General features: G+C 45.7%; 1 protein-coding gene across 1 annotated transcript in view; it reads left to right on the top strand.

Annotated features, from left to right (window-relative positions):
- Positions 1-247: 247 nt before the first annotated feature.
- LGMN (legumain) overlaps positions 248-22011 on the top strand; it is a 34993-nt gene continuing 13229 nt past the window's right edge. Inside the window, exons 1-3 of the mRNA XM_082649275.1 lie at positions 248-368; positions 9802-9968; positions 20874-20971. Of these exons, the coding sequence (XP_082505401.1) occupies positions 9831-9968; positions 20874-20971 (236 nt within the window). The 5' untranslated portion in view covers positions 248-368; positions 9802-9830. The remainder of the gene's footprint in view (positions 369-9801; positions 9969-20873; positions 20972-22011) is intronic.

Consider the following 22011-nt stretch of genomic DNA (forward strand, 5'->3'; position numbering starts at 1 on the left):
GCGCGCTGGCTTTGATCCTTGGGTGGAATCACTGCGCCCCCTGTTCCCACGCACTCCAGGACCCCCGTCTCCACCCACCAGCCCTAGCTCACTGCGTACCCGCCTCCCTGGGTTTCTTTAGCCTCGGAGCTCAGAAGGCCCGGCGGGTGCACGCTGGGACTCGTAGTCCCTGCGACTCTCCGGCCGCTTTCCCGCTTCCCATTGGCTTTCTAAGACGCCCCGCCCCGAAGCTCCGCCAATCACCACGGCGCAGCAGACCCTCAAAGCGGGGAGCGAGGACGCTGCTCTGCAATCACTGCAGGGCTACCGTCGGAAGGTGGCTGGTTAGAGGCGGCGCGTTGCGAGGAGTTCCCACGGTCCCACCGCAGGTAACCGTGATTCCTGGCAGGGGACTGCGGCCGGGTCCCAAGCCCCGGACCAGGGTCGCCCATCTGCCGCAGCTCTTGGCTTCAAGGCAGGGATTTTCAGTTTCCCCGGCCTTTGCTGAGTAATCCATTTCTCACCCAGCGAAAGGGAGTTTCTGCAAACGATGAATCCCGAGGGAAACCCTGCGACCTCTCAGCCTGCCATGCTGTGGGGTTGTTGGTTGGCAGGGTGGGGCTCCTTCTGTTACGCGTGCTCTGGCAGGAGACCCAGGCCCCTCCGAGCTCAGAGAGAAACAGACCCGAGACGAGAGCACATTTACTAAGGTCTCATAGCCAGAGAGTGCCGGGAGGTGTCTGGGGCCTGGCTCCCATCTTCACAATCTAGAAACAGGTCAAGCTGTTGAGGCTTGTAATGCAGAGGGTTGCACCAGTTTCCAGTTAGTTCTCAGTAGTCCAAGGGGGAAGGGGTTATGTTAACCACCACAACTAATATACCCAAACGTATAAAAACATCCCTCCTGAGAAATCAGGAAAGCTCTACTTCTCAGAGGCTTGAGCTGGTGGGACTTACAGGATGATTCACATCAACAATGGAAGTGAAAGTTACCTGGATTTGGTCCCCTCTCCTAACTCTTAGAGTTGAGGTTATACCCACAGGTGTTATTCAGTGCCAAGAACTGCAGAATCTGGGGGCTGGGAGAAGGAACTTCGTGTCGTATGCTTTGTTTGAGAGGTGAAAATAAATGCTCAGGATTTGAGAGTTGCCCTGTGGTATGTAGTGAGTGGAGTAGCCCCGCTTTCTTCACTCCAGGGCTGCATTCGTTAGCAAACATATATTGAGCCTTACTCAGCTTTTTGAGCAGGGATTATTTCGTAAAGGGGAGAGGCAGTCTACCATGAACCATTCCAGTGTTCAAGGGGCAGCATCTAACCCTGACTTGTGGGAAGAGAGAGAACTTTGCAGAGAAGGGAATGATTGAATGGAGCTTGAGGGATGGGCAGGAGCTAATGAGATGTAGGAGAAGAGCGTTTCGCCTGGGAAACAGCATGATGAAGACAGGGAAAGAGCACCAATTTTGGACCTGGAGTCCCGGAGCCTGGTTGGAGCAAGGGATTTCATGTGGATAGTGGAGAACAGAGAGGCACGTCTTGGCAGGATCTCCTGTGCTGCTGTAAGAGATTTGGATTTTGTCCTGAAAGCCCTGGAAGCCGAATTTAGTAGATGTGTATCTTAGATACTCTCTAATTTGGAAAGGTGTTGGAGAGAGGCCACACCAGGGAGCTCACTGCAGTAATTCCCAGGAGAATTGCTGAGGGTTTTAAAAACAGTTGCAGCGGGAAGGGAGAGAAGATGAAAAAACTGTGAACTGTTAAGGAGGTGAACACCATACCCAGTATTGTTCAGTAAAAATATACTGAAGCGAATGCTGTCTCTTGAGTTTTCCACCTATGACTATCTTTTTAGGAAATTACCCACATTTTTTCCCCCCTTAAACTGCAGACATTGCTTTGTAGACCAAAATTCGAATCCCAGTTTAGGATGGGGAAATTATCACATATGTCGAGGATGTTGAAATCTGAATGGTTAAGCATATAAGACTTGAATTTTCCTGTAATCCAGGAGAGACAAATTAAACCCCATAATTAGATCACTTTATATCTATCAGATTAGGAATTATGAAGTTTGATACTCTCGAGAGATGATAGAAATTTGGAAGAGTATCTTAGAACAGTACAGCTACTAGCAAAATAGGTATATCTTTTTTTTTTTTTTATTTTTGGCTGCGTTGGGTTTTCATTGCTGCACGTGGGCTTTCTCTAGTTGCAGCGAGCGGGGGCTTCTCTTCGTTGCGGTGAGCGGGCTTCTCATTGCGGTGGCTTCTCTTGTGTGGAGCACGGGCTCTAGGTGCACAGGCTTCAGTAGTTGCAGCATGCAGGCTCGATAGTTGTGGCTCACGGGCTCTAGAGCGCAGGCTCAGTAGTTGTGGCGCACAAGCTTAGTTGCTCCGCGGCGTGTGGGATCTTCCCGGACCAGAGCTCGAACTTGTGTCTCCTGCATTGGCAGGCAGATTCTTAACCACTGCACCACCAGGGAAGCCCCCAAATAGGTATATCTTAAGACTCAGTGGTTCTACTCCTAAAGTACCTTAGAGAAAGAGACATTTGTATACAAGGAGATGAGTATAAGCATGTTTTTGCAACATTGTTTGTAATAGTAAAAAAATTGAAACAGCCTAAATGTCTGTTAGTAGGGGAATGTTTATAAAGTGGATATATATTTTTTAAAGTATAATAAATTGATTGGAATGAAATAACTTACGGTAGTGGTTACCTTGTGGTATGAGGAGAATGGGACAGGACATGGGGGACTATTTTTTCTGTAATGTTTTGTTTACGGGGAAAGAGGGTTAACGGATTTACAGAATATTAACAGTTGATGATCTGGATGATGGTAACAGGTATTTTATGTTATACTTTGTACATTTCTGTAGTTTAATGTGTATCTTTCAATTTTGTAAAATATAAATTATAGCAAAATTAAACTTAATAATTAACATCTGGCTATAAAAGTCATGTTCATTGATTTTGGGAAAAGACTACAAACTATTATTAATCCCAGGTTTCAAAATATAGTAATTTGGAAGAAATTCAGAAAAAGGAATTCAAGTGCCAATAAAAGCAGTGAAAATAAAACTGTAGAAAAACCATTAACCATTGGTCAAATTTAACTTTGCTAGATTCCTAATTGTAATCATTGGTAGATTTAAAAAATGTAGGGAGGGGGAAGGGTAAGCTGGGATGAAGTGAGAGAGTGGCATTTACATATATACACTACCAAAGGTAAAATAAATAGCTAGTGGGAAGCAGTGGCATAGCACAGGGAGATCACCAGCTCGGTGCTTTGTGACCACCTAGAGGGGTGGGATAGGGAGGGTGGGAGGGAGGGAGATGCAAGAGGGAGGGCATATGGGGATATATGTATATGTATAGCTGATTCACTTTGTTATACAGCAGAAACTAACACAACATTGTAAAGCAATTATACTCCAATAAAGATGTCAAAAAAAAATCTTTGATGTAAAAAATAATAAATAATGCTTTCTTGACTATATTTTGAAATATGATATAGCTTCTAGTACCTTTTGTAATGTTAAAATATAATTTTTAAAAAGTAAAGTCATAATTTTATACAGATATAAAAATGAACAAGTGTTAAAGATTGTATTTAACTTATTAATGAGGAGATTCAGTGAGGTATTACAACCAGTTCAAAGGAGAATCCAAAGTACATTTGTAGATTAGAAATACTGAAATGTGCATTGTGAAGCCTGGATTCTTTCTTTCACTAGAGTCACTTGAACCTTCACTTGATAGAATTCGTTTGCATGTCTTTAGACATGAATTACTAGCATTGCTAGTATCCATGGTTTACAGAGTTGTGAAAAAAATTTCCATAGAATCGGAATTAGATAACCTTGAAGGACATGCTCTAATCTAGAATCTGCTTTGCCACTGAATCAGAAATTTTCCCTATGGAAAAAAGTTTGATTAACTAACTTGAACAAAATCCATATTTTGTTTGAGATTTGAGATAAGACCTATTTGGATTCTTTTTTTTTATTTCACTCTTGAAACAGGAAATCAAAGGATTTGAGAACTGAATGGGCCCTTAATAGTTTAGTTCTACCGTCTCATTTCACAGATGGACAATTAAGGCCCAGAGAGGGTCTCCCTTGACTTAGTAACTACCTGTCCCATGTTAAAGAGTAATCGCACCTGACATTTGTTAAAAAATGGCAAGACGGGTTTTATTCCAGCGGTTGCATTAGAAGAGAGAGACTTCAGTATAGAACTGAGTTCAACTCCAAATCTCAAGGACAGCTGAGACTTATCACCAATAGGCAGAGTGGGAGGGTCAGTGGCTGAAAAATTACTAAGAGGAGCTTGATTAGATGTCAAAGATGGGAGGTTCTTGCAGGATTCTTGCTAAACCTGGGCTCAGCAGGCCAAGGTCTAGTCGAGAAGAGGGCTCAGAGGAGCTTGACTTCAGTTTGGTGAAGGAGGGGTCCTTGTCATCTGTCCTTGTCTCTCTTGCATTATGGTTTCGTTGTAAGCCCCCAGGGAACAGAGAGCGGAATCAAAAACCTGTAGGTTTGGAAGGCTCTTCACATGTACCATTGTCTGCCCAGCTGCTTCTCCTGGCTTTGCTGGTTCGCTGTCTCTAACCCAGAGCAAGTAGCAAGTACAGGGCTGATGGTGGGAGGTCATAATGGTGGTTAAGGTGCAGGCTTTGGTGTCAGACATGGAGCTGAACTTGATTCTGCTATTTAGATGGTCCTCTAACAGTAGCCTATTACTTGCATTGCTGGTACCAGTTGATCTAGAATGGGCATTCTGTCCCAAACCTCCCAAATGGATAAACCCCACTTGATGGTACACTTCCTGAAGTCAAGTGGAGTCCTTCAATTGAATCACTGACCTCATGTAGCCCTGTAGCCTGAGAGAGTCGCAGGACCAGTGGAACCAGTGAGGACCTGTCCTTGGAGGCTGCTGAAATTCATTTGTAAAGGCTTGTCCGTTGACTTTGACTTTGTGTGGTTCAGGTTCTCCTTTGACGGGTTCTTCTTCTAAGAGCTCTTTATAACCGATTACCAACAAGCGCTTTAAAATAGGGTGGTGAAGAGGACTGTGGGTATCCTGCTACTGGGGGAAACGTGGAGGCCCTGGGGTATGGGGTGCAGCGCTCCCATCTGTGGTTGCAGGGTCTCCCAGATGTTCACATAAACAGTGCTTTTTTGTGACAAGCGAGGTGGTGTAGTGGAAGAAGCAATCTTTGGAATGAGATCTGTGTGTCACCCAGCAGTGCCACTTTCTACCTAGTTTCTCCACCTCCGCGAGTCCGTCTCAGCTGAAGGGAGTAATGAGCCTGCTCACAGGCTGTTGTGAAGATGGTAAAGTGCCTCACACACTGCATGGCTCATAGACACACACATATCCCACTCACCCACCATGTGCAGCAGCACAGCACTCTTGGGGAAACTTCCGTCCCGCCCATGGTTAGAGCAAAAGCTACCTGGGTCATTTTCTCCCTGCAACAGTTAGCAGACTGAACACATACCCCTAACCATCCCCTTGGAGGTCTTTCCATGCTTGGCACGTTAAAAACTGCCTTCCTCTTTTAAAGGCGTCACTGTATCCCATTATAAGGATGTATCATAATTGATTTAACTAGGCAGGCTCCTGTAGATGACCATTTATGTTGCTTCCAGGCGGGCTCCCTTACCTTCTTAAAATCTCCCCCGGGCTTCCCTGGTGGCGGGGCAGGTGTTTGAGAGTCCACCTGCCGATGCAGGGGACACGGGTTCGTGCCCCGGTCCGGGAAGATCCCACATGCCGCGGAGCGGCTGGGCCCGTGAGCCATGGCCGCTGAGCCTGCGCGTCCGGAGCCTGTGCTCCGCAACGGGAGAGGCCACAACAGTGAGAGGCCTGCATACAGCAAAAAAAAAAAAAAAAAAAACTCCCCCTTTTGAAAATGATACCAGCCACTCCCACTGGGACTGCCTCCCCCTGCCTTTATTTCTTCCCCAGCACTCATCTCCACTGGACAACCTGTGCATTTGAATGGTCTGTCTCTTCCTGCTAGAATGTCAGCTCTGCGAAGGGTTTCATCTGTTTGGCGCCCTGTTCAGTGCCTGTGAGCACCTGGTGGGTGCTCAGGCCATGTTTGTTGGACGGGTGGGTGGGTAGACAGGAAGAAGTAGATGACAGCGCCCGTGTGACTGGTGCCATGGAGGACCATGAGCAAAGGGCGGCCGCCAAGGGCTCGTTTGGCAGGGATCATTTTACTTTTTCCTCATGAACTTTTCACTCTGATGAAACAAGAATAATAGGTATGCTGCAAGATTATGACTTTGTTTTCATGTTTTGACTTTGTCAAGAATATTGCTGACCAGGAAGTTGCTGTCTGAGACCTGCTGCTTTGAGATGTATTCATTGCTGAGGGCAATGGAAGGATTATATTACTTTCACATCTTTCCTTTGCCCAGGCCCTGATATGTTTCCCAGAATAGCATTAGTATGTTTTTTTAAGTTGCATTTCCCAGTCAGTATCACCCTGTGAGGCTTTTATTTATTTATTTGTTTTAAAAATTTATTTTATTGATTTATTTTTGGCTGCGTTGGGTCTTCGATGCTGCCCTCAGGCTTTCTCCAGTTGTGGAGAGCGGGGGCTACTCTTCGTTACCGTGCGTGGGATTCTCATCGCGGTGGCTTCTCTTGTTGGAGCGCAGGCTCTAGGCGTGCGGGCTCAGTAGTTGTGGTGTGTGCGCTCGAGAGCACAGGCTCGGTAGTTGTGGCGCACGGACCTAGTTGCTCTGCGACATGTGGGATCTTCCCTGACCAGGACTCGAACCCATGTCGCCTGCATTGGCAGGCGGATTCTTAACCACTGCGCCACCAGCGAAGTCCCTGTAAGGCTTTTAACTTGGCATTGTGTTCAAGGAACCACAACTCTGTGTTTATAAGCAGAAGAAGAAAAAGAAGATAGACAGGAACCATCGCCAAATGTTAACCATGAAAGTATCACTTGTGTATGGATAAGGTACTTTGCCTCACCGAGGAGTAACTTGCTAGTATTTTAGTAGAAGAATGAAAGGTAAACTGGAACTTGTAAAACTAACCTGGTGGTGTTTTTTGTTTGCTAATTTAGGCATTTGAGCTGGTGATGTCTATTCTGTTGTTCACAGTCAGGCAACCATTCAATTTTAGTATTTTATTTCAATATGAAGGGGGAGGACTTCCCTCGTGGTCCAGTGGTTAAGGATCCATGCTTCCACTGCAGGGGCCACGGGTTCGATCCCTGGTCAGGGGAACTAAGATCCTGCATGCTGTGAGGCACAGGAAAAAAAAAAAGAGGGGGAAAGGTCACACACCAGTGTCTCCAGAGGAATGAGCCCCTTCGGGATTAAGTCGCATGATCAAAACTCAGAAGAGATTGGTGTGCAAACCAGAGAGCCTGTCGATGCAAGATGATAAAAACCCCAGGCCGTACCAGTCACGTGGGCCGAGAGCACATTCTGGCTCCCGTTGTTTCAGTTTTACCGGAACGTAGCCATGTCTACTGGTTTCTGTATTGTCTCTGGCTGCTTTCCTGATACAATGGGAATTGAAGAGTTGTGATGGAAATGATGTGACCCGCAAAGCTGAAAATACTTACTTTCCAACCCTTTACAGAAAGAGTTTGCCGACCCCTGCCGCATGGGACGGCTTCCTGGGAGGCTTGGCAGCAGCCGGGAGGCTGCTGGTGGGAGGACCTCAGCAGTCACTGGCACACCTCCCCTCCCGTTTGGAGGCCACTGCAGAGCTCTGGGGACGGGAGTTTGGCTGTCTCTTGCCTGACCTCACTGCTGCTGCTTCATACATTTGTATAACTTCACCTTTTATTGCCCCGTGGTGAGCCCTGGGCAGGTCGAGTGGACTCGGGAGAGCATCCTCCGATACGCGCTAACGTATTCACGGACCAGCAGGTTCCAGTGTTGGGGCAGCCTGGGCAGTCCACTGCCCTCATCTGTGACACACCTTGACCGTTTCGAGACAATCTTGAAAACAAACCTGGGGCACGTTATTGTAGTTACCCGTGCATCCGTGACCTTGCAGTAGAGCTAAAGAAACCTGGATCTAGCAGCAACTCAGATTCTTAATTCTTACACATTAAGAACTGAGTTCTTGGGAGACGTTATCCGGGGGATAGAGTAGTATGGTTTCTTGACAGGGATGCCAGGCTTCTGGGCGGAGCCGACTAGAGCCTGCCAGGGTTAAGGAAGAGGCCTGCTGTGAGTCCAAGTGTTGTCCTGGGCATCACCCAGAGCTTGTCAGAAATGCAGAGTCTCAGGCCCTGCCCAGACCTACTGAATCAGAATCGGCCTTCTAACAAGCCCCCCAGGTGATCTCGGCGGACAGTCAGGTTGGAGAAGTGCTGGCCCGAGGTGCTTTTACTTGTTTAAACTTTTGCCAGACTCAGGGCTTTCTGTTCTTTCACTTGGGGGGAAATCCATCATTTTGAGTTTCAGCACAGTGTCAGGCACAGATGCTGAGGATGGTTTCTTAGGCTTAGACGTGGTTCATGCCTTAGCTGGCTGTGCGATCCGTGAGGACAGAGGCCTTTTCCTGTCCCTGCTGCATTCCTGGCACCCAGCACTTTGTTTGGCAGGGTTGGAGTTCAGGAGACTCTGGCCCAATGGGTGAATGAATGAGTGAATAAATTAGTGAATGAGTGAATGAGCGCTGTTGCGTCAAAAGGCATTGGAGGCAGAGGTTAGCCTCCTAGACTTTGCTCTGCTCTGAGTTTCTATATCTCAGAGCAGACTGAGATGCTCAAAGACTGTTTTTCCTCTTGTCTCAGAGTGAGAGGCCTGGCTTCTGTCACAGGAAGGCTGTTTTTTAAAATAACATAGTCAGGACACAGGGCAGTAAGGTAACATACTTGTCTGAGTAATGCAAAGTGGCCTCAGTCTTGCCTTTTGTGCTTTAAAGCCCTTCAAAGTTTTGGCAATGAAGTATAAAATTGGGCATGTACTTCATTAAGAATAAAGTCTTGAGGTGCAGAACCATGTAGCAGAAAGGCTGGACCAGGAATTCAGAAGGCATTGGTTCTGATCTCTGGCCAGAGCTGACTGTCTGCAGATATTGGACAAGTCACTTCTCTCATGCTTCAACCTCCCCGTCCTGTAACACAAGGATTAAAATATTTGCCCTGCCTCTTGTACAGAATAATGTAAATGGATTGTGTTATGCAAAGACATTCATTTGGGCTGCCAGTGTTAGACTATAGCTTATCCAGATAACTCCCAAACGTAAATTGCCCCCCCCCGTGTTTATATTGAATGTATGTTGAAGTTTTACAAACTTTATTGTATAATTAATATCTATTAATTGTAGTAAAAGAGACAAAAATAAAGATCATCCTTAATTCCACCTACCAAGAATAACTGCTGTTAACTTTTGTCTGCCTTCCACATTTTGCTGTGCACACATTATATGTCTGTTTTCTTACAAATAGTTCATAGTATGTGGTAGGCGTTTTCCCAACACAGTCAAGTTTGTTGATGGATTTTGTCTGCCATATTCCAAGTTGTGACAAAAACTTTAAAAGGTTGCCCCAAGAGCTTTCTCAATATTCTTTGGTTTATACTCGTAACTTCAACCCACAGTGAAGGTTGGGAGCTATGGGCAGCCCCCTGCTCCACCCGGGGAAAAGGGCCGCAGAGCTAAGAATAAAATTCTGCTCTGTCATCATTTTTATCCTCAGCTTGTTGTGTCTGACGACTAAATCGTCTTATCTTTTTGACCCATTTGCTGTGATCTTTGCCTAGGGGCCAGTCATGTTCTTCTGTTCACGTCATTCCTTTCTTGCTTGACTCAGCCTTTTTCTTCCCAGATTTCTACAGTGGAACTCCAAGGCGCAGAATGATTTGGGAAGTCGCTGTGTTGCTCAGCTTGGCCCTGGGAGCTGGTGCTATTCCCGTGGACGATCCTGAGGACGGAGGCAAGCACTGGGTGGTGATCGTCGCGGGATCAAATGGCTGGTATAATTATAGGCACCAGGTAAGAAAATGACTCATCGTTTCCTTTATGACGCTGGCATTCTGTAAACAATCCTGGACATTGTTACTAGAACAGACTTTTTAAAAAGCCAGTTATGTCCCTATTAGGTTGGCAAAGATAAGTGCGTTGGTGAGGCTATGGAGAAATGGGAACCCTCCCACGTTGCTGGGTGGATTATGAAATGGTACAGCCATTTTGGAAAACATTTTGACAGTTTCTCAAAGTGGCCTATCTGGGGTCACCTCAGTCTGATGCAGGGTTTCTCAACCTTGACACTATTGACACTTGGGTCCAGGTAATTCTTTATTGTTGGGGGGCTGTCCTGCACATTGTAGGATGTTTGCCAGCATCCTTGACCCCTGCCCTCTAGATACCAGGAGCATCATCCAACCCACTGTCACGACCAAAGTTGTCTCCAGCCTGTGCCAAATGTCCCCAGTTGAGACCCACTGGTCTAATGCCTTCATTTTATAAATAAGGAAACTGAGACTTGAAGAGAGGCGGTGACTCGCCCGAGGCCACGCAGCAAGTTGAGGTGCAGACGGGACTCTGGTCAAAGCATCGCGAGGCCTCTTTGCCCTCCACGCCTCTGCCCTGCTGCTGTGCCCTTACCCCTTTCTCCTCATCTTTCCTGGCATTCCCAGCAAATCAGCCTGGCAGAAATCAGGGCGGAAAGAATCTGTATTCGTAAATACATTAAAAATGCAGCCTCCAGGTGAGAACGTGAAACGGTGCAGCTGCTTCGGAAAACAGTCTGGCCGTTCTTCGAAAGTTTCAACACACAGTGACCATATGACCCAGCATTTCACTCTTTAGGTATATACTAAAATAAATAAATAAACACATATGTCCCCCCTAATAAAACTTGTACTCAGATGATGAGAGCAGTTTTGTTCACGTTAACCAAAAAGTGGAAACAGTCCAAGTGTCCATCAACTGATAAATGGATAAACAAAATGCAGTCCATCCATGCATTTGGCCATAAAAAACAACAAGGTACTGTATGCATGCTTCAACATGGCTGAACCATAAAACATTACGCTAAGTGAGAGAAGGCGGTCACAAAGGACCATAGGATTCCATTTATATATGGAAGTCTAGCATAGGGAAATCTAGAGAAACAGAATGTAGATTAGTAGTTGCCAAGGTCTGGGCAGAGGGAATGACTGCTAATGGGTATGGGTCTCTTTTGGGGGTGATGAAAATGTTCTGGAATTTGAGAGTGGTGATGGTTGCGTGACTTTGTGAACATACTAGAAACCACTGAATTGTATATATTAAAAGGTTGACTTTTATGGTATGTGAATTATACCTTAATAAAGTTGTTATTTAAAAAGTCATTGAGGGAATTCCCTGGTGGTTCGGTGGTGAGGACTGCACTCTTTCACTGCTGAGGATCTGGGTTCAATCCCTGGTTGGGGAACTAAGATCCTGCAAGCTGTGTGGTGCAGCAAAAATAAATAAATAAATAATTTTAGGGACTTCCCTGGTGGTGCGGTGGATAAGGCTCCATGCTCCCAATGCAGGGGGCCCGGGTTTGATCCTTGCTCAGGGAACTAGATCCCACATGCATGCCGCAACTAAGAGATCACATGCCACAACTAAGGAGCCCAGGTGCTACAACTAAGGAGCGCATGTGCTGCAACTAAGGAGCTGGCGAGCCACAACTAAGGAACCCGCCTGCCACAACTAAGACCTGGTGCAACCAAATAAATAAATATTTAAAAATTTTTTTTAATTAAAAAATTTTTTTAAAAAGAGTAAGAAAATTTAAAAAAAGAAAAAGAAAAAAAAGTCATTGAATCTTTCAGTTCTCAGAGACAAGATGCACAGATGATCATGGTTGGTGCTGGGCTTGCATCTAAGAGCCCTTTACACAAATGAACTCATTTAACCATTGTGGGGTTACGTGCAGTAGGTCTGGTTGTTGTTCCCTTTTTACGGATGCATGGACTGAGGCTTTGAAAAGGTCAGTACTTCAACCCAACGTGGCCCAGATGGCAAGTGGTCGAGCCAGGATTCAAACCCAGACTGACTAGCTCCAGAGCAGCGCCGTCCAACAGGAGAGCCACCTGTGTCGTGGCAAATTTTCTAGTAGCCACATTTTTGTTTTTTTTAAAGTAAAAAGAAACAGGTGAAATTAACTTTCATATGTCCTCTTTAACCCAGTATAGCCAAACTATCATCATTTCATTTGTAAACAATATAAAAAGTTACTAATGAGATACTTTACGTTTTTAAAAAATATACTAAGTCATCAAAATCCAGTGCACGTTTACCTTCACGTTACATTCAGTTTGGACTGGTCATATTTGAAGTGCTCAGTCACCAAGTGTGGCCAGCGGCTGCTGTATTAGACAGCACGGACCTAGCATCTGTGTTCCTGATGGCTTAGCAGGGCTGCCTCACGTGCGTTTCCCTCCCAGGGTGTCAGTTTCATATCTGTTAAATAGGGGTTGGTTTAGATGAACTTCCTACCAGCTCTATAATTTGATGATTATTGAATGACTTATTTCTTGAATGCTTTTTGTATGTTAGCTGAATCGGAAATTTGGCTTGATTGAAAAATTATGATGGCAAAATGATCCCTTTTCTTTTTAATGCTTAACCCAGACCTGACCCAGTTAAAGAGGAGCAACCCGAGTACTAACTGCCCAGCTCAGCTTTCTCCTCCCTCTCTAACCATGAGTCCGAAAGATGCAGTGTTAAACATGGGTCATTGAGAGTGGATAGGCTGCTTCCTCAGCCACCCTGATTTTTATACAACCAACTTAAAAAAGCATGTATTATTGGTTAAATATTATTAAGTATAGGTATCCGATTAACCTTTGCCCCAGAAAACATTTTTAAGTGTTGCTAGTTTCCCTGGGTAAAATATTCCATATCAAGGTGGAATGAGGCAAGCAAGGCAAACAGAAGTGGCCACAGACTGAAATTTTCATCCCTAAATGAGGGAGGATGCTGGCACTGAGGCTGTGAAGAGGAAACGTGGGTGCTGAATCATCTCTGGCCTCAGCCCGTGTACCGGCCGGACGGGTTCTCTGCCAACATTTGCCGTCTCGACTTTGGAGGCCGAGCACTAAAATAGCATTTGAAAGAACTTGTCCCCTAGAACCTACACACACTTTTTTTTCTACACAGACTTTTTTTAAAAATAAATTTATTTATTTTATTTATTTATTTTTGTCTGTGTTGGGTCTTCATTGCTGGGTGGGCTTTCTCTAGTTGCAGCAAGTGGGGACTTCCCACTGCGGTGGCTTCTCGTTGTGGAGCACGGGCACTAGGTGCGTGGGCTTCAGTAGTTGTAGCACGTGAGCTCAGTAGTTGTGGCTCATGGGTTCTAGAGCACAGGCTCAGTAGTTGTGGTGCATAGGCTGAGTTGCTCCGCGGAATGTGGGATCTTCCACGGCACAGGGATTGAACCCGTGTTCCCTGCATTGGCAGGCAGATTCTTAACCACTGCGCCACCAGGGAAGCCCCTCTACACAGACCTTTAAACTTACATTTTTATAGAGGTTTATATTTTCCTTGAGTGAACACAGCACTCATTATTACAAATTTCTTTTGTTTAGGGAAGATTTGTACACCAGGCACAATTAAATCACCGCAGAGAGCTTTTCTGTGCTTTCTGATGGTTATTTAACCTATGTTGGTTAAACTGAATTGGATTTCTCTGTTTTCCATTTTTGGCTGGGATAATGGGATGACAGAGAGGGAGTTGGCTGGTCTGCGGTGATGCTGGTGGGCGTGCGGCCTCTTGAGTATTGGGGGGAAGGTCTTGGGAGGACAGACTCCTGCAGTGGCAGAGGCAGAAGCCAGGCTGCAGTGCATGGAGGACAGAGAGAGAGGCCCCGCAGTGCAAGCTAAGCTGCACACGGGGACAGCGGTACCATCTATTCTTCCGACAGGCTTGTAAGGGGGAAAAAGAAGTATGTAGGTCACCAGAGGAGGTACAGGACTGGAGGAGGGTTTCTTTTAGGGCAGAGATTTGAGCACGCCGAGAAGGAAGGTATAAGGCCCAGTGGGGGCAGCGGGGGGTGGTGTTAAGTAGATTGAAGGTGAAGTTCACCCTTGCCCAGGCCAACAGGAGGACGCTGAGGATGGTGGGAGTTGGGAGGACAGGCAGATGTGAGCCAGGCGTCACTAGGAGAAGGGGGCTTGGGGGGCGGTTTGAGGTCACTGCTGGGCAGTGGGGCACTGAAGGAGGAGGTCTGGCGTGTTGGCAGTAGGACAGGAGTGGTTTGAGAACAGCAGGAGGGGTGAGGGGCTGGGAGAATGCTGGTGCCTCTTCCCCTCTGCTGGTCTCAAGCTGGGGGCTGGCGCGGTAAGGAAGGGAGCTCCACCTCATCCGGGAAGGCTTTGAGAACATCCACATCCTGGGGCCAGGAGGAAGCAGGGAGGGAGAGGGAGAAGTCTAGAACTCACACACGTCGGAGTCGGGAGGAGAAGATATGATGATGGAGGGTCAAGGGCAGAGTCATTACATTTCTGAGAGACTACCTTTCATTTTATATACTTTTAAAGTGTGTACAATGACCACTTTTTAGAAACAGCTTTATTGAAGAGGTATACGTTTACATGTCATACGATTCACCTATCCTATAGCTTCGTGATTTTTAGTAAATTCATACAGTTGTGCAAGCATTACCACAGTCCGGTTTTAGGACCCTTCCATCATTCTAGAAAGTTCCCCATGCCTGTGCCCATCCCAGCCCCATGCAACCAAGGATTTGCCTTCTGTCTTTATTGTTTTGCCTTCTCCAAAAACTTCCTATAAATGGAGTCATACAATATGCAGTCTTTGTGGTGTCTGGCTTCTTTCGCTCAGCATAATGTGTTTGAGGTTGATCCATCTTGTTGCAAAATATCACGTATATTTTAAAAACAGAAACATGGATGGAGAGCAGAGCGGAGTAGGACTGACTTGGGGGAATGCAGTTAGCCCAGGAGGGCCGTCCTTGTACAAGCCAGAGGCTGGGCAGGGTCGTGGGGAATGTGGGCCGTGGACTTACACAGACCCCGGGTATAATTCCTGCCCTCCGCTCACCTGCTGTATTAGTTTGAACAAATTACGTAGTCTCACTCTAAACCTCTGATTCTCCTCTGGAAAATTTGAGGTGGTGGTGAGCTCAGTGAGGCATCCCCGCAAAGCCCAGACCCAGGGCTTAGCCTCTGCCGTGCTCAGAGCACGTGTCAGGAAGTGGTCATATACACGCAGTGGTAATATACCCTCAAGTGGTAATATCCTCTCAATGAGCAGCCCGTGAGAACCACTTCCCAGCCCCTACCTGGTTTGAAAGTGGACCCCTTGGCAGTGACTAGAACATGCCCAGTATTTAGCCTTTGCTCCAAGCCGGTTATCCTTATTTTGCTTACAGTTGGCCTGAGGTAAGGCAGCACCGTCAGTGTCCAGACAGTGGCCTGCACCAGGACATCACGGGATGCATTAGTAAGCCCCGTCGGAACTCCTTACGCAGGCCATGAAACAAGCTGAGTCAGCAATCTCTGTTCAGTAGTCCAGAGGGCTCTGCCCTTTCTTTAAAGCCTTGCTCAATGCCCTCCTCTCACATGGCATCTCGTATGGCATTTCTGTTTTAAGGGGAAAAAATGCATAGAGGTCAGATATGTTCCAGGGAATCCATTCAAGTAACCTTTAACACCATCTCCAAGTCAAGTGACTTGGCCTAACCCTACCTTTTATCTCTCTTGGGTACCAGTAAATGCTTGACTCCAACCAAAAACCCTTCTGAATTAAGAAAGTTAGAGGCAACCAAGTAACTCCAAGGACCCAAGAGAGAATCACCGCTTGGCTCTGAGACCACTGTGTGTGGAGGCAGGGCGTAGGGCGTGCTCGGGGGCAGGAGATCTGGGTTGGAAGCCGTGAGCCCTTCCTGAGCTTGTCCACATCTGTGAAATGGGCGTAAAAGCACCTGCCTGTCAAGGTGGTGGTGAGGAGCCAGACGGTGTAGGGGAGCACTAACAGGACAGGCTTAATATATTTTCTAAAATATATGGTCTTATTGAAGCCTATTTTACAGAGCATGTATAATTCACCCATTTCAAGGGCTCAACTCAATGATTTTTTTAGTACATTTACCAAATTGTGCAAACATCACCATAAACCAGTTTTAGAACATCTGCATCTCCCCAGTAAGATCCCTTGGACCAATTTCCCTACCTCCAGGCCGAGGCAACCACTAATACACTTTCTATCTCTGTAAGTTCGCCCTTTCTGAACATTTCACGCAAGCGGAGCCCTGCAACGTGGTGTTTTGTGTATGGCTTCTCTTAGGGTAATGTTTTTGTGGTTATCTGTGTTGTAGCCTGTATCAGTACTTCATTCCTTTTCTTGCCAAATAGTGTTCCCTTGTATGGATAAACCACGTTTGTTTCTGTTTACCAGTTGATGGACATTTGGGTTGTTTCCATTTTTTTGTCTATTTGAATCATACTGCTAAGAACATTTGTGTGCAGGTCTTTGTATATACGGACAAATGTTTTTGCTTCTCTTGTGCAGACACCTAAGAGTAGAATTTACTGGGTCATATGGTAAATTTATACTTAACTTTTGAAGAAACTGTTAAACAATTTTCCAAAATGGCTGCATCATTTTACATTCCCACAAGTAGTAGGTGAAGGTTCCTGGTTTATACTCACCAACACTTGTTACTGTCTGTCTGGCTATGAAGTGGTATCTCATTGTGGTTTTAGTTTGCATTTCCCTAATACCTAATGATCGTGGACATCATCTTTTTATGGGCTTATTAGTATATCTAGTTAAGTGAAATGTTTATTTAAATCATTTATCTATTTTTGATTGGACTGATTGTTTTATTGAGGTATAAGAGTTCTCTGCATATTCTAGGTACAAGTCCTCTATCAGATATGTGTTTTGCAGACATTTTCCTCTTACTCTGCTGTTTGTCTTTTCATTTTCTTACTGGTGTTTTTTGAAGCACTCGTTTCTAATTTTGATGATGTCCAGTTTGTCAGTCTTTTCCTTTTATAGACCATGCTTTCGGTATCATATCTATGACACATTTGCAGTTATAACTCAAGGTTCCAAAGATTTTCTCCTAGGTTATCTTCTAAAAGTTCTATTATTTTAGCCCTTACATTTAAGTCTACGATCCACTTCGAGTTAATTTTTGTATATGGTGTGAAGTGAGGGTCTAAGTTCATCATTTTGCTTATGGATATCCAAATTGTCCCAGCACCATTTGTTGAAAAGACTCTTCTTCCCCAGTGTAGTTTTGAAAACAGGAAGTGAAAGTCCTCCAACTTTCTTTTTTTTCAATACTTTTTTTCACTATTCTAGGTCTTTTGCAGTTCTGTACAAATTTTAGGATCGTCTTGTCCATTTCTGCAGAAATCCCTGCTGATCGGTTTTTAAAAATTTTAAGGGTAGTAAGTCTTCTGATCCATGAACATGAGATGTTCCTCTATTTAGATCTTCTTTAATTTCCCTCAGCACTGTTTTATAATTTTCAGTGTACAGGTCTTGCACTTCTTTTTTTTTTTTTTTTTTTTTTTGGTACGCGGGCCTCTCACTGTTGTGGCCTCTCCCGTTGCGGAGCACAGGCTCCGGACGCGCAGGCTCAGCGGCCATGGCTCATGGGCCCAGCCGCTTCACGGCATGTGGAGTCTTCCCGGACCGGGGCACGAACCCGTGTCCCCTGCATCGGCAGGCGGACTCTCAGCCACTGCGCCACCAGGGAAGCCCTGGATTATTTCTTGATTTTTACTGTTGCAGTGACGCTGTGAGCACTCTCCCATTACACGTAGTCTAGGGCAGCGGTCCCCAACCTTTTTGGCACCAGGGACCGGTTTCTTGGAAGACATTTTTCCTGCGGAACTCGGGTGAGGGTGGGGGATGGTTCAGGCGGTAATGCGCGCGATGGGGAGCCATGGGGAGCGGCAGATGAAGCTTCGCTCGCTTGCCGGCCACTCACCTCCTGCTGTGCGGCCCAGCTCCTAACAGGCCGCAGACCAGTAGTGGTCTGCGGCCCCGGGGGTTGGGACCCCTGGCCTAGGGTATAGCTTGGAGGAGAATTGCTGGGTTGGAGGGTACATGCTTCAGTCTGATCCAATAATGTCAAGATGTTTTCCCGAGCCCAGTGCCAATGACACTATACTTCCACCATCAATGTTTTAGTTTCCTATTGTTGTTGTTACAAATTACTACAAACTTAGTGGTTTAAAACAATACAAATTTATTATGTTACAGCTCGAGGTGAGAAATCTGAAATGCGTCTCACTAGGTTAAATCAAAGTGTTCAAAGGGCTGCTTTCCTTTCTGGTGATTCTTGAAGAGGTCCATTTTCTTACCTTCTCCAGCTTTTAAAGGCTGTCCACATTCCTTGGCTTGTGGCATCTTCTTCCATCTTCAAAGCCAGCAGTGGCAATCCAGTCTTTCTTACATTATATGCCTCTGACACCAACTTGCCTGCTTCCTTCTTCCACAAATAAGGACCCCTGTGATTACATTTGGCCTGCTGGAATAATCCAGGATAACCTCTTTATTTTAGGGTCAGCTGATTAGCAATCTTAAGTCCATCTGCTATCTTAATTCCCTTTTGCCATGAAGTGTAACATATTTACAGGTTCTGGGGATTAGGATTTGGACGTCTTTGGGGGGCTGTTATTCATCCTACGGCAGTTGGTGTTTGAGGGTCCTTGTTATTTGATAGAAATGGGGACTTAAACATTTTAATGTGTGTGTTTAATATTTAGTAACTTTTAAAAAATCATCTATGTTTAGATTTTCAGCCCCCTACTCTTCCTGGGCCTTTACAGTTTTAATGATTTCTTGATTGTCCCTGTCTGAAGCAATATCACGTTCTGGAGTCAGAATGCCTGGGATCTTTCACTGTGAACTGTGTGACTTGGACAGGTCACCTCCCCTCCCTAAGCTTTGATGACCTCATCTATGAAATGGGAATAATTATCACATAGAGTTGTTAAGAGAATTAAATGAGATTGTGCATAGAAAGTCTGAGCATAGTGCCTGACAAATAGAAGAAAGTCAATAAATGTATGTGTTTTCATATTTCTTCAGCCATCTGTTCATCTAACAGCTCTTGAGTGCCAGGTCTTAGACTCACCCACTCAACATTTAGCAGCTGTATTTTGAGCACCCATTGTTTGCTCTAAAGTCCATTTGTGTGGGGCATCTACAGGCAAAGTGCTGGGTTTGGTGGTGAGTGAGCTTTATTTTATTTTTCAATTACTTTTTATTGGCGTATAGTTGCTTTACAATGTTGTGTTTCTGCTGTACAGCAAAGTGAATCAGTTATACATACACATATACCCCCTCTTTTTCGGGTTTCCTTCCCATTTAGGTCACCACAGAGCGTTGAGTAGAGTTCCCTGTGCTATATAGGAGGTTCTCATTAGTTATCTATTTTATACATAGTAGTGTATGTATGTCAATCCCAATCTCCCAATTCATCCGACCCCCTCTTCCCCCCTTGGTATCCATACGTTTGTTCTCTATATCTGTGTCTCTATTTCTGCTTTGCATGTAAATTCACCTGCACCATTTTTCTAGATTCCACATATGACTGATATTATACGATATTTGTTTTTCTCTTTCTGACTTACTTCACTCTGTATGACAGTCCCTAGGTCCATCCACGTCAGGCAAGCTTTATTTTGATTGATGTGCTGAGAGCTGTGTACAATATGATCTGTGGAGGCCCAGTTCCTAAAGCCCTCTTCCTCAGAGAGGCAAGTAGTTGGGCAAACTGTTTCTTTTAGGCTTTGTCCTAGGAAAGACATAATTAAATAAAAGCAGAAAGTTAGGTGACATATTTCCCTTCTGTTCTCAAATGATTTCCATGTCGTGGAGTGTAGTATGTGTCATCTGAAAAAGGAAGCAAAGAATGTCTTCACCCTTTTATGGACAAGGAATCACATTAGCAAAGTTTTTCTTTTACCCTCAATATGGTCACCCTTGTTGTTATTTATTTTTTTTAATTAATTAATTTATTTTTGGCTGTGTTGGGTCTTTGTTGCTGCACACGAGCTTTCTCTAGTTGTGGCGAGCAGGGGCTACTCTTCATTGTGGTGCACGGGCTTCTCACTGTGGTGGCTTCTCTTGTTGTGGAGCATGGGCTCTAGGTGCGTGGGCTTCAGTAGTTGTGGCATGAAGGCGTCAGTAGTTGTGGCTCGCTCTGGAGTGCAGGCTCGTAGTTGTGGTGCACGGGCTTAGTTGCTCCGTAGCATATGGGAATCCTCCCGGAGCAGGGCTCGAACCTGTGTCCCCTGCGTTGGCAGGCGGATTCTTCTCCACTGTGCCACCAGGGAAGTCCCAACCCTTGTTATTTTTTAAACTAAAAAGCACATCCCTCATTTCAATTCCTGAGCTGAACTTTTGAGTTTTCACTCAGTTCTCTGAACAGCAACTATGGCAGTTAAAGTTACTGGAACCAGAAGAATCCTGTGTGATACAGAACTAGCCGCTAAGCTTTTAATCTGCTGGTTCATCATTCTAAGTCATTCTGTTCTTCAGACCTAAATCAGTGCTTTCAGGAGACTTTTCTATGGTGTGGAAAATGAAAATAACTTATTCAGGACTTTCAAAGGCCCTTGTTGCCTGTAGATGTGATGGTGGTGGTGTGTGTGTGTGTGTGTGTGTGTGTGTGTGTGTGTGTGTGTGTGTGTGTGTGTGTGTAATCCACATATACGCTAACTGCCTGATGAATGAAAGTTTCATGGGGGGGTGGATTTTTAAAAATTGAATTGAAAAAGATAAATGAGTGTGTTTTAAAATAATTTAAATACCTGCCCAGTAGGGAGCGGTTCACAGCACATCTTCCGTGAGAAGGAACATTGCTCATTAGAACACCAAAATTGGCTTCCTTCCGGGAGAAATCTAACACTTGACAAAACCACTTCTCCCAGGCCGATGCGTGCCACGCCTACCAGATTGTTCACCGAAATGGGATTCCTGATGAGCAGATCATCGTGATGATGTATGATGACATCGCCAACTCTGAAGAGTGAGTAGGGAGTGCTTTGAACTTGATGGTGAGGAACTTCAGGGCATTTTATTTTTATTTTATTTATTTATTTATTTTGCGGTACGCGGGCCTCTCACCGCCGCGGCCTCTCCCGTCGCGGAGCGCAGGCTCCGGATGCGCAGGCCCAATGGCCATGGCTCACGGGCCCAGCCGCTCCGCAGCATGTGGGATCCTCCCGGACCGGGGCACGAACCCGTGTCCCCTGCATCGGCAGGTGGACTCTCAACCACTGCGCCACCAGGGAAGCCCCAGGGCATTTTAAAAAATGCACACAGACACTCAGGAACCCTTAGATCAGCGGCCTAACATTAGAATATAAACAGACTCCCGGATGAAGTTCCACATGGTGCTTCATCTAGACCTTTGACCATATCTTGGTGGGACCCAGCAATGGCGGGGACGTAGGAAATGGTGGTGAAGGTCCTTGGGCTGGGGCTTTGGAAGGATTTAAAGCATGAGTTCCCTCTCAGCTTGGGGAACTGACTCATCATTGGGTTCTGTGGTGCTTGTTCCTAAGCTCTGAGCAGGGACGCCTCAGAGGCCCTGTACACAGAAAGCTCAATTGTATCTTAGAATACATTGGAGCATCTAGCCCACTCTAGTCTCCCAGCTCCTTGTATGGGTACTAACCCTAACCCTATCCAGTCTCCCAGCTCCTTGGTTCCCAGACTATGGCCCTGTACTGTGATCACGTTAACAGCTCATAATCCATCCTGAGCTTTAACACCTAAGCTCTTGTATTAAAGCCTTGTTTTCTGTTCTGTCTTTTTCTGAAAGTAGTTTTGCTCTGAGAGATCTCTTGATGACATCTTGTCCCCAAGATGCAATCTGGTGTCCAGCAGGAAGCCAGGCACACAGGGGCCTGGGTCCCTGTCCTCGGTTTGCAGAGCTCAGTCCTTCGCTGCCCCTGCCAGGAACTCAGGAGTTGTGGGACACCAAGACCCCCGAGCTGCTAAAATCACCAACACGTTGGTGACCTCAGAGGCAATGAGGAATGTCTGTGACAACCACGGTCGTTT

Source organism: Grampus griseus, assembly GCF_964374135.1.
Source record: "Grampus griseus genome assembly, chromosome: 2".
NCBI lineage: Eukaryota > Metazoa > Chordata > Mammalia > Artiodactyla > Delphinidae > Grampus > Grampus griseus.